At 35.4% G+C, this 13,004-nt stretch overlaps 1 protein-coding gene across 2 annotated transcripts in view; it reads left to right on the top strand.

The window, feature by feature from the left end:
- Positions 1-12,522, top strand: part of MRPS9 (mitochondrial ribosomal protein S9) — a 33,765-nt gene extending 21,243 nt beyond the window's left edge. For both annotated transcript variants that reach the window (XM_075425982.1, XM_075425977.1), the window contains exons 6-11: positions 2,725-2,807; positions 5,512-5,587; positions 8,001-8,169; positions 9,786-9,894; positions 10,759-10,928; positions 12,316-12,522. In XM_075425982.1, the coding sequence (XP_075282097.1) occupies positions 2,725-2,807; positions 5,512-5,587; positions 8,001-8,169; positions 9,786-9,894; positions 10,759-10,928; positions 12,316-12,407 (699 nt within the window). In that variant the 3' untranslated portion in view covers positions 12,408-12,522. The remainder of the gene's footprint in view (positions 1-2,724; positions 2,808-5,511; positions 5,588-8,000; positions 8,170-9,785; positions 9,895-10,758; positions 10,929-12,315) is intronic.
- Positions 12,523-13,004: the final 482 nt, after the last annotated feature.

The following is a 13,004-nucleotide window of genomic DNA, read 5'->3' as shown; positions in this document are numbered from 1 at the left end:
AGTGTTGGTATTCTTTGAGAATACCTAGGGAGGGTCTTCAGGAAAATCTTTCTCTTCCAGCTGCTATAAAGCTTTCTTTGTAGTTGGAACAATGAATTTCTGAGGCAAGAAACTGGTGGGTGGCAACCCACGCTTCATTTTGTTTGCCTGTGTACATCAGTCATTTCCGAATATGATGACAAAATCCCTAAGTTTACCTTTAACTTGTATCAGGTTACCTGAAAAGACCTCAGTTGCTGTGTAGAAGCAATTCTGATTATAGTCAGTCTGTCCTAAGGTAACGGCTGTGGTTCCCTCCCCCTGCCCTTTTTTAAAGAACTGTGGTATAGCTGTGTTTTTGTAGAGCTCCTGGTTTGTGTGTGTGGTTTTTTTTTTTTTTTTTGTTGTTGTTGTTTTTTTTTCCCCTGACTAATCCAGTGGATAAATGCATATGCTAGAGTATAGTGAAGATGATGGGTACTGGTGAGGAGGCAGACCGGGCTGCTTTGCCGGGTAGGAAGGTGACACTCAATGCCTTGTGAAGGCAAATGGTAAGGCATGAGGCTAGCAGTAAATTGAAAAGCCTCCTTAGGCACTTGTAAGACCTAGTAACCCACTACTACTTTTGATCATCTAACACCAAAATATCTTCTTCATGCTTGGTTTGACTTCTTCCAAATGTAGAAACTCATGGAGCTCACAGGAGTCTCGAAGCCTGGTCCAGCTGAGCGCTCCGCAGCTAGCTGAGGGCGCAGCCCTCCTGCCCCTTCTCTTCCCTCCCTCGACAGGCCAGAGCAGGAGCTTCCGTACTGATTCTTTTTCGTGTCTAACTACAGATGTGTAAAAATTGCTTGGTGTCAGGCACATCTCATGCCCTCTGACACAAACCATGTCTCTGCTTTTCCTATATAGTCAAGAATTTTTGCAACCTAACAGTTGACTGAATGGAGCCGTTAATATTATTAGTGACGTGACGTGAATCTTGCCCCAAGTAGTGCTACCAAATCTTGTTGTCTTAGAGATCTACAGATACATTTATGGGGTTTGGAAATATTTGAAAATATGATTTATTGTGCTCTATTTATATTCAAACACAGGAAACATCATATAAAAGACTTTTCTGAAGTTTAAAAATTTTCCTAGTTCCTATCTGATACCGTTACCTCTTATCAAAAATAGCGAATTTCTGAAAGACCTACAACTATAATATGTGAGCTTTTATGCTGTCTCAAAGAAAAGTGGACAATTTTGTACTTCAGGATTTTGCGCTGTGGAGTTATTCCAGAAATACTTCTGTTCCACTATACTGTTAAAAAAAAAAAATCACCAATGACCTGCATCAGAGTCTTCAGTGAATTGTCCCTGTTTAAATGCTTTGAGTGCAGCTCGAATAACAATCTGTTCTTAGTTCATACACTTTATGGACAAATTTTTAGTATATGTACAGTTGTGGTTTTGCAATAGTGAAGTAATCAGCATGAGGGTAGATGTTTATAACTAAGCAAAGTTTTTTGTGTGTTTTTTTTCAATGTAAAGTGTTGAAGAAATTTCATTGCATCCTGTTGCAAATCCCAATATTGTGTTAAGAACTAGTACTTCATTGGTTTATTTTTGACAGTACAGAGCTGTTTCACATTTCTTCTTTTACTGTTTTTTGTAAGTAATACAAAGAAAAAACCCAAGCAACCATTATTCCTTGTCCCCACTAATTCTTACACTATAATTTCTAGTATTTGCTAAAACTCATTACATTAATAAGGTCTTTGAAAGTGATTATAAGCTTGCTGTTTTCACTTCTTAATGAAAGTAAATTATTTGGCATATAAGTCCTTTGTTGCAGTACAATTTGTTTGTTTCAATATTATTTATAGTTATTTCTCCAAATACTATGATTTAATTTGTGATTTGAATCACAGTTGTAATTGAGAGTAGTAGATTATTTTAGGTGATAGATTTTAGAACCAAATAGTCTGAAATTTTACGAACTGAAAATACTTTATTAAAAGCGTGTTTCTTCTGTAATATTTTCAGTGTGACTTTTTGGAATGTTGTTTTTGTTTTTCTAAAGTGGTAAATCACTGTCATAGCATGGTTTGAAAATAATAGCATAGCTAAGAATTTTGAGAAAACTGTTTTAAAAAAATACTGAAAATTCAGAGTCAATATGTTTGTAACACTTGAAAGAAAAGAAATTCTGATTATGGCAAGTATACAACTTTGTCCCTATGGACATGGCTGGGTAGGAGGGAGTTCTGACTGATACAGACCACCAATAAAGCTGATGCTCTAAATGTGGCAAAAAAAAATCTAGTTAAATTATTTAAAATCTTAAACCATGTCTGTATTTTGTGGAAGTCAAACTAAAGTGTGGATGCAGTGGTGACGTTATTGTGTAGTATGTTTTGGAGTTGCATCCGTTATACAAATGTATACAGTTGAGAATTTTTTTTTTACGAATGTATGTAAGAAGGCAACAAACACTGTTGAAGTAATATAGCAGAATTCAAAATTAATTACTTTGAACTGCATATGAAAATATAATATATACTATCTAAATGTTTGTTGGTTTAGATTTCACTTGCTATATTATTTTTTCTTAATTGTTAGACTTCTGCTTGTTTTCTGACCTTTTATGAATTTTAAGTGTTTGGAGAGCAAATCCACATAAACATGTGTTTTAAATAACAAAATATTAAATACTAACTGGAAAAATGTATTTAAATACTTTCTCCATTTACCTTTTAGGAAACATATGAAAAATTGCTAAATGTTCAGAAATATCAAGACGAACTGACAGCTCAAGATCTTCCTCCTCAGAAGGAAAAGAGGTAAGCTGCTTCTTGGAATATTGATACCAGTTTTCTTAAAATACTTCAGTGTGTTGTTTTGGCACTTCTCATAGTTCCCCACTCTAACTGCCTTTTCTTCCACAAACACATTTTCTGAGTTTTTCCGTATTCCTTGTAAAATATTTGTATGGTAATTCCAGGCTGAAAAGCCTTATCTGTAGTACGGACATGTGGGGTGTTCACTTCTCACTGCTAAAACAGGGAAAACCCGCCTATTTCTCTTGCTCTTTAATCTCTCCTGTATAAAAATTCTGAAGTGTGATTTGGAAATAAGTAGAGTATATCCAGAATTCATTGTTTCTGTATGTGAAATTTTCTAATTATTTCTTTAATAAAGGTCTTTTGAAAAAGGAGGTATACTATAAGAAAAGGCATTTTAAAGTACCAAAGAAGTTGCTTATCTGTTCGTAAAATCCTAAGGCCTGAACATGAGCTCTCTAATAGTCTTTCATTAATTACAGTTCTTGACTATTTTTACTTACCAATATTTAACTTGAAGAGTATTGAAATACTTAATTTCACTATTTTTCTTCTAATGCCTTTGTACAGCTAAATCATCAAAAACTATAGTAATTTTAGAGAAGTTTATTTGGTTGGATTAGTTTAAGTATCACCATTATTAATAATTGACTTTAGTTTCTCTTCTTTTTCCTCTAACTTCTCTGGTATGCACAATAAGCTCTCCAGCTAGTTAGCCACTGGACAGAAAAGGTACATGTCACCCAAAAGCAGCTATGGGAGATGCTATAGTTGTTAGTTTCTCAGTGCATCAGTCAGGATTGTCTTTGAAATGGGTATATGCTTTAAGAACTGTTTGCTCTATTCTTGTTTTTCTGTTTTGAGATTTTTTTGCAAGGATTTTGTGATATATTAGGATACTAATTTGAGCAAGTATTTAAAAGAAGTGGATACAGCTAGGAATTTTTCATTTTTTGCATTTGCAACTTTTCTGTATAGTTACTTTTTTGCTGTCCCAGTTGTTCTTATCTTTGTTCTTGCAGTATATTTTCTAGCCAGATTTATGTGCTGTTCCAGTTGCACATCATGTTGGTTTGTCATTTCTTAATTACAGCTATTTGTTATTTATGTTAGGAAGAGAAAGGATTAATTTGCTGAGATTATTTCAATTTCTTAAATAACAGACGTTCATGTTTCTTCATGATACAAATAGTGTCCTGTGACCCACAGAATGTTTTATCATAGATTCATGTTAGCTTCTGAGCAGACGAGAACAAATGAATTCAGTTTTTTCATGTAGGCTGCTGAAAAATAACCTGACTGCTTATAGAGCTCAGCCAGTGGATTTACTGATGTGAAAAATGACCTAAAGCTAGTCAGAGTTGAAAGGTTTTTTTCCTGTTAGGTTAAGCTCAGAGAACTTAAAGGATTTTTGAGACTAATTTTCCACACTGGTCGTGGTACTTCCTGTGAGATTAGCCTGGATAATTTATCTCCGAAGTGTAGGTAGAGGATGGGTGGGAAGGGCTGTTTGTTGGTGTGGTGGGCTTTTTTTTGTTGTTTTTTGGTTGGTGTTTTGTTTGTGGGGTGGTTTTTTTTGTTTTTTTTTTTTCTTTTTCAGCAAATGATCTATTGTGGATGCATTCTGTAATATTAACTGTAGGGTTAGGACCTGATCTTGAACCACTTAGAGTTTATAGCTTTTCACATGTAAAAAATTTCATTGACTTCACTGGAAATAGCAATAGGTAAATTGAGTCTGTCAGGATTGGAAACTTTCAGAAATAACTGTTAAAACCAGTATTGTTTCTACGTGAATGTTTCTCGTGCCCTGACTCAGAAAAGCATTAAAATACATACTTAAGAAGTAGTACTGCTTAAAATCTCCTTCAGAAGGAACACTTTTCTGAATTGTGGCTTCCTAAATGCTGCTGAAAACGTTCACTAAAATTGTTTCTAAAAATCCTGAAGAAGTAAGAAACTAGTTCCAGTTTTGCCTTAAATTTACCTGATAATGTTGGCATAGATATTTATGGTGGCATTTTGTTTTGTTGATCGCTTTGTATCATACGTATTTCACAAAGATTTATTTCAAGCGTTGGTTTTTCTTTGTGTTAGCATCTATGTATGAGGCTTTTTTCTTAGAAGTTTTTGCTTTTGCTGTCATCACTGCAGTTTCTGTACTGAGCAGGTCAAGATTACACAGTAGGTAAAATACAGTGTGTCATAGCTGTATTAGTACTTTCACCATTCTTACTGCTAGTGGAGTTTTTAGTATTGATCAGGAAAGCGAAGACCAGAGACAAAAATGTGTTACTTTAGAATCTGATTTTAATGTTCTGCCTTTGATTTTGTTCTTTGTTGCTTGTAAACCAAACTTTTCTTAGCAGCAGGCTTTTAAAACTAAGTCTTAAGTTGTGGAGAACATCGCCTTCTATAACAGTATTACTCCAGCTCAATCATGTACTTCAGTAATATGAATAACGCATAACTGATACTCATAATTTTCATGTGATTAATTCAATATGTGAAGTTACCATCCCTTTCAGAGAATCTTTTAAAATCAGCATAGGCCTTCTCACATTTACTATAGGAATGTGATCCGTATTCATTTGTAATGGAAAATGTATTTCTGAACGAAGGCTGACTGTATATATGGTCCTTTGTGATGTAACTCTAATTGCATGGTTAATTAAAGGGAGAATATATGTGATATTTTAAACAGAAACCTGGCTGGCACCAGATGGCTGACTAAGATTGAATTGGAAGAAATGTTGTTAGAAAAACTGTCAGAAGATGATGTAAGTAATTAATCTTTCTAATCTGAAGGAGACTTATGTCTTAAAAATACGGACTCTGGGTGCATTTTTGGATACTGAAAAGGTACTATGTAGAAGCAGGTGCTCTTCAAAAGAATTTTCTTCCTTCTCATAAAGTCTTCATTTGTTCAGAGCACTGTCACATTTCATGTTGTCTTGAGAAGTTCCTTGCGCTGCTTTTTTTTTAATCTAGCACAGTACAGAAATATTAAGGATTTTCCATTGTTAGTAACAAGCTTTTCTCCTAATAGCATTGTGACACTTAGAGCGCTTGTTCCTTGTCATATAATTATGTAGTCAGGAATGAAGTACAGTAACACTTTATAATTGAAATAAATAGTCATTTACTCTAGGTACAGATGAAAAACGGACAGGGCTAGAAACTCTATTGCTTATTGTAAAGAAAGGGTAAATTTTCGAGATGGGAAACATCATGGATTTGTGTAGTAGTAAACCTGCACAGAGTTGTTCTGATTGTTTAATTGTTTAATCTTAAGAAGGACATGATAATGATAGAAAAATCACAGAGAAGGCTGATCAGAAATAAGGAGTCCATTTTCTTAGTGATTCGCTACAGAATGAAGTATCAGAAACAAGATACACAGCTGCATAGATCTGTGGTCTAATATAGGTATCTCTTGTTATATTCTGCTTGATATGAATATGGTGGGAGAGAGAGGAAGGATTTGCAGTTCCCCAGTATCTGCAAACTGTGTCACTGTCTGGGAAGAAGACTATTCATCCTGATAGGCATATACTTTTTTCTCGCTCAGAGCTTTTTGCTACAGCCTCCTAAATAGCATTAGATTTTGTAACAGCAGGTTCAGTCTGTGTGGCCAGCTTTAGTTTTTTTTTGGAAGTTTAAGCTTGAATATGATAGCACCATAGATATAACATTATTTGTATGAGCATCTCGGGTATCTTCTCACCTAGAAACAGTGTTCTTCAATCTCTTCTGTCCTGTGGACAGCATCATTGCAAAAATAGCATTGCAGCAGCAAGCATGCCCTTTGCTCACTTGTCATCCAGAACAGTAACATGTGATGGCTTCCTTGTCTATGGGCGATGCGAAAAGATCCTGAGTAGATTGTGGTCCGTAAGTGCAAGTTAGAAATCACTGTTGTAAATTCTTCATCCTGGTGTACCGAGGAGACTTGGTCTATCTTGCTCACAATAGCAGTTATGACTTCAGTGTTTTCAGTAGCTCCTGCATTTGGAATTTATTTTTATTATGCGATTGCAGCAAGATTTTCTGTGGTGGTGATGTTATTAAACAACATCAGAGCTACTGATATCTCTTTTTCCTTTGCACTCTGCAAGTGAAAACTGACAGAAGCTTTCTTTATCTATAGCCTCTATAATTTTTAAATGTTTGTATTTTTATATTTCTGCTCTTCAAAGGCTTTACCACATGTCTGTATCATATCATTATACAGAAGTAGCTTTCTAAGTGAGGTCAGAATTCCAGGGGCTATTGCTAGGTTACAAGAAAAGTATCAATTTTGTGCAGAAGACTCTGGTAATAGAGAAGAAAATCTACTTTTAATAACAGTTTGTAAGTCAAGACAACTTCAAAAATAAGGTTAGGATATCTCTACGAAAAAATCCATTTTAGATGATAGCATACCTTAATATCCAGTGACCAGCTGTCTAGTGCTCCTTCCAGTAGCACTTCATAACAGGACACCCCAGCTTTTAGTGCAAATGGGTTAACACAGTGGTGTTTACTCTTTAATCACATGTTGAAGAACTTTGGAGGGGGTGTAAGGGGGAAGGAGAACCACACAGTAGCAGAGGATAATTTATTTCAAGAGGTTGCCCTTTAAGTCAAGGATCTCTTGAATTTTTAAATAGCTTGATTGTTCGGTTTTAAAGGAAATCATAAACATTAAAGTAACTCAGCTTGAACAGCCAAAGATAGATAGATAGGTATTTCCTGTACATATTATGAAATATAATCATTTAAGAGGTTCAGTTTAGTGAAATAAAATTATTTCCAAGTCAATGAACATGCTGACTTATTGAGAATGAGGTGAAAATCTTTTCCTTTTGCCATTTTAATAATATAATAATAAAAGAATGAAGACCCCCCCCAATGTTTTCTTTTTAAGTGAGGTGAACTTTATTCTAATACAATAATCCTGTGTTACAAAGGGGTTGGTTATGCTTTGAATTAAAGTTTCATTGTTGCCCTTAGAAAGAACTAGGTATCTTTAGTCACATAGAAAATGATGCATCTGCATGCTGTTCTTAAATCAGCATGTAGGTGCAAAAGTGTCATCTTGTCAGAAATCATCAATAAAAATGAAGTAGGAAAGATCAATTATATAAAAATAGAAAGTTTTAGCAAATGCAATTACACTTGCATTCTTTAATGAAGTCGTCTTGTCTACAGTATTCGAGATTTATTCAGCTTTTACAAAAATTGGTGACATTGCCATGTGGTGACATCGAGGAGAAGTATATACAAAAGTTTTCCAAAGAAGTTCCGCAACAGTTGAAAAAGGTAGTTATTGAGCCTTTGAAGTATGATGAGCGAGGAGTGGCCTTCAGCACCAGTGAAGGTAATAATTTCAAGTTGGTTGGTAATGATGCAGGATTTTTTCCTCTTCACACTTCCTTTATAGTATGTACAACACTGCTGAATGAATCACTACTTCATATTATATGCTTATGTATAATTGTTAATTATAATTTTATGTGCATGTATAATTGTTAATTGTGTTACAGCATACTAAGTTATGACATGGCATGGTAACAAAGTAGAAGTTTTTGGCACAGAGGCTGTCAGCTGTTAATTGTTATCTGTATTTCTATGCAGTAGTACCTTTGCAGAGAAGACGGTGTTGTGCTGCATGTTGTAGGACACAAAAGGACTTTCATTGCTGACAAGAGCTGACTGTTGAACGTGAAGGGTGGGGGACTGGGGTAGCACAAACACAGGTGGAGAATTCAATGGATGTAACAGTGTTGTTGCTTAGTATAGAAGTGGCATGCTTAGACCACTAAGTAACCTTTATCATGACTTTTGTAGGCAGTCCAGCAAAGGAGAATTTTGAAGATGCGAAGAATAAATAGCAAGGCTTTTGGATATTTACAAACAGCCTAGGAAGATACAAAGTGGGAATTCCTAATTCTATCCTAACATGGATAGAAAAGTCTGATGGCTCTCTGGACAAAGCATACGTACACACACACTCTTTATGTCTATGCTGTACATTTAAGAAGAATCTATCAGAGATGACATGTATTCTTAAGCAGTAGGCAGTGGATGATAATAAGAACAAAGGTCATGGAGAGCTTGAGGGGCAAAATGGCTAGAGAGCTCTGTTCTAGCTGGGTTGGCTTCAAGATGACGTGACAACAAGGAGATGTGAGAGCGCCAAACTGGGATTTAATCCACACTTGTGTTCAGTAGCGTCTTCATAATAGTAGTTACTGAAGTTTGATAAACATGCAACCCATGTTATTTAAGAAAAAACATCAGATTTTGTAAGTTTAAGAACAATCTTGTTTGTGTCCCATCACCCCCTTAAATTAAGAAAAATGTCTGATTTGTTCCATAATTCCTTTATCAGAATGATTGCTTCCATTGTGCTACAGAAGATTGGTCTTAGGATTTAGCAGAGAGAGTTTATAATGTTTTAACTTCAAGCTAATGCACTTAGAACTAACTGTAGGTAGTAACCTGAGGAACCTATGCTAAATGATGCATAGGTGTTGCTTATACCAGTGTAATTAATGTGTTAACCTTTTCCATGTGGATATTCTTAAACTTTTGTACCTTCATATGATTTTATAAAGTATTTTAATATTATTGGAAATTGTGCTGATGGTGAACGTAGGTGTTCAACCGTTTATTTTCATACACTGTGACATCACCAGGTCAAGAAAGTGTCCTGATCTACTGAAGTTGTGGGAGGTAGTGTTACCTCTACCTCCTCCCAAAGCACACTTTCTCCACCCCCCTTAATAGATATTGATTAAAATATATTGAAACCTACCTGTTCATTGTTTGTATTTATTTCCTTCTCTTAATGTTTTTGTTTTTGTTACCTCAGCCTCCGAAAAGAAACAGCTGGTAATGTATGAAAGTGTTGAGATTTGCTTAACTTCTTGGGTGCTTGAAATTCCGTAGAATATTGGAGCCTTGTAACAGATTGGTTTTAATTCCTTTAAGGTACAAGAAAAACCGCAAGAGCTACTGTAGCAGTTTATGACAATGGGACTGGAAAAATTACAGTGAATGGAATAGACATTTTACATTACTTCCCAGTGCTGCAGGACAGGTGAGAGCACTATGAAATGCTGTTCTTGCTGTACTTAAACTATTCCACCAAAAGTCACGCTATGCAATTATATTTTGGTGCTGTGTTCCACAGAGTTCATGATATATTCTTGTTTCTGTATATCTGTCTGTTTTGTGAAAGTTGATCTTGCTTTTCCTCCTGGTTTTCGGGAGTCAGTTGTATAAGGATTGATGGAGAAGCCTTGTTCTGTGTTTCTTGTCTCTCCCTTGCTTGAAGGGGTGCAAAAACCAAGAGCACAGACTATTTGGATAGTTCAAATTTTAGTCCACTTAGGGCTTGCTGTTTATTTTAAAAATAAATCAATAATAAACAGTGTCTTTAAATGTTTTCCTAAGAGATTTGCAGACTCTATGCATATGTAACTATTCTGGCATACAGTAACATAGTGGAAGCAAATGGGGTGAGACACTTCATGTAAAGCTTCAGATTTTGGAGAATGCACCCAGTCTGATGTACAGGAGACTTCTCATAAGAAGTTGACAGAAGATGTCTATCCCTTATGTGATTTTTATGTTATACTGTGGTTTCTGAGCTCAAGAATAGAGTGAAAGATTGCTCAGTTTGAATATCCAGAGCTGATGGATCTTGGCATGTATAGGTAATCAGTGAAACAAAATTAATTGTACAACTGAACTTAAAATACTTACCACTGGAAATTTGAATATGTTCCTAGCTGCTAATTTCCCATTTATTAATATCAGTAGGAAATTAGAGATATGAATGCCTTTCTGGATCTCTGCCTGAAAGTTAACTATTTTCGTGTATGCTATGATAAGAAATATACATAGACTGTAACTTTGTATACATGTATATATTTATTATGATTATTTTTTTTATTTTTAGAGAACAGTTGTTGTTCCCTTTCCAGTTTCTTGACAGAATTGGAAAACACGATATGGTTTGCACAGTCTCTGGTGGAGGAAGATCTGCACAGGCTGGTGCAATACGTTTAGCCTCTGCAAAAGCCTTGAGGAGTTTCGTGACAGAAAAGGAGGTGGAATTCATGAGGCAAGGTAGGAATTTAAATAATTTCAATTTTTTTTAATGTGTTTCTGGTAATTAACGGAATTAGTACAAGGATCATTAAGGATCAGATAGTGCAAATTTGAGTAAATAATCCCAGTGAAACCTTGTGTATTGTATGAAAGGGATCTGCATTTATTTATAAATTGTTTTAGTTTGTTTCCTTTGTGTACATTTGGGATGACTTCTTGAGCATTTTTCCAACTGTTCATGACCTCTTAGTTCTGTTAACCAGCTTGTGTTGCCTCAACAGAGAATCACAAAACATGAATGTATATTCACTAACAAATAAATCTGGATCAGGCATTAGTGAGCTGTAAGGTACTGAGATTATATTTTATTTTACTTGGTTAGTCACATCTTGTTCATGTTTAAAAAAGCTTTATTCTCAGACTTAAACACTAGAGGGTTAGCGTTGAAGGGACGGTAATGAGCACAAACACATTACTTGCAACTAGCCAGACTGAAGGAGCATCTTTTCTCTCTTGCTTTATTTAGAATTTACAAGATATCTAGGATAAGATAGAACTTATTTGGGTAACTGCAGTATTTGATGCTTCTTGGTGATGTAGATGCCTTGCTGTTTCAGCAAATACAGAATTAGAACAGTGAGCTCTTAACTCTGTTCTTTCGGGACTAGCAGGGAGAATATCTTTGTATATTACTGGCACAACAGCTGTGAGTTTTTTCACTCTACCATCCGTGGAAGTAAAGCTATCTTCATGCTAGTATCTTTGCAAGAAGTTTCTTTGAGTATAGTTTTTCAGTACTGACAAGTATGACTTGCTAGGAATAGCCCTGTAAACTGACATTATAAGGAGGTGGGTATTACAAGTGAGATCAGCATAATTCTGAACATGTTCTGGACATTGACAAATATACTTTGTAAGCACTTAAGTGTACTTTAAAGCAGTGGTCTCCGAAGTCGGGTGTGTGCACCTTGGTGTTGCACAAGATCCATTGGGGTGCAGGAAGAAAATCTTAGAATTTCAGTAGTGTATATAACTTAAAGATTAATAAATACACATATTTTGGGAATTCATGCTCAAAAATATTTTACTGGTAGGAGTGCACAACCAAAAAAAGTTTGAAGACCACTGCTTTAAAGGCTTAGGCAATATAGATATAAAACAACGTGGGAATTTTTTTAGTGGTTTTTAAAGTAAAATGTGAAGAAAGTTCAGTTACTAAAGAAAAGTTAAAATGTTAAAGGATCTGATGAAATTCCTTTCAGTGTGTTTTATACTGAACTCTTATCCTTCGAGATGTTACAATTAATATGCAAAGCTATTGGCTACCTTGAATCCCTCACATATAGTACATCTGTAATATTAACTAATAACAGTAAATAAATGGGTGCTTTTCTGTGTTTTGTAGCTGGACTACTAACACTTGACCCACGTGTGAAGGAACGAAACAAGCCTGGTCAAGAGGGACCCAGACGGAAATTCACCTGGAAAAAGCGATAAGTTTGAGTATTCAAAGAATGACGGAATGCTACCAGAGTTTCAAAACGCCAGAATTATGATTTTAAACTATTGTATAAATATATTCAGTAATAAAGATTTTTTTTTTCCATTATAACTACTGTTTTCTCTGTTCAAAAAGCAACGAATGACTTTCTTCAAATTTATTTAAAATTGTGCTGTGATTTGCCAGAATGCTAGATCTAAAATAGTAACTTCAGTGCCAGCTTTGCATCTTGGCTCCACTGAAGTCAATAACGATTTATGAGACCATTGGTGGATTATTACTTTTAAAAATCAGTCTATTTGTTTAGTGGTCTAAATTCTGGAATTAGGCAGCTCCTAAACAGGTGTTTGGGTAACTTTGACATGCCTCACGTTTTGCCCCACAGGTACTGGAGGATGAGTGACAACTTCCCACCTGAACTATGGTGGAGTTGAGAAACTAGCGAGAAAGGTACTGACAGTTGAGGGGATGTTGGGAGAGGAACAGTCGTGGAAGACAACCTTTGCCTACGGAATCTGTTGTCTTCAGGATGCCTCCCTAGGCTAAGTAGGGAGTGATTCAGAGCAAGTACCTAAATTTAGGTGCTCTGAATC

The sequence above is a fragment of the Opisthocomus hoazin genome, chromosome 1 (assembly GCF_030867145.1).
Source record: "Opisthocomus hoazin isolate bOpiHoa1 chromosome 1, bOpiHoa1.hap1, whole genome shotgun sequence".
Taxonomy (NCBI): Eukaryota; Metazoa; Chordata; class Aves; order Opisthocomiformes; family Opisthocomidae; genus Opisthocomus; species Opisthocomus hoazin.
This window is presented reverse-complemented; position numbering and strand designations above follow the sequence as displayed.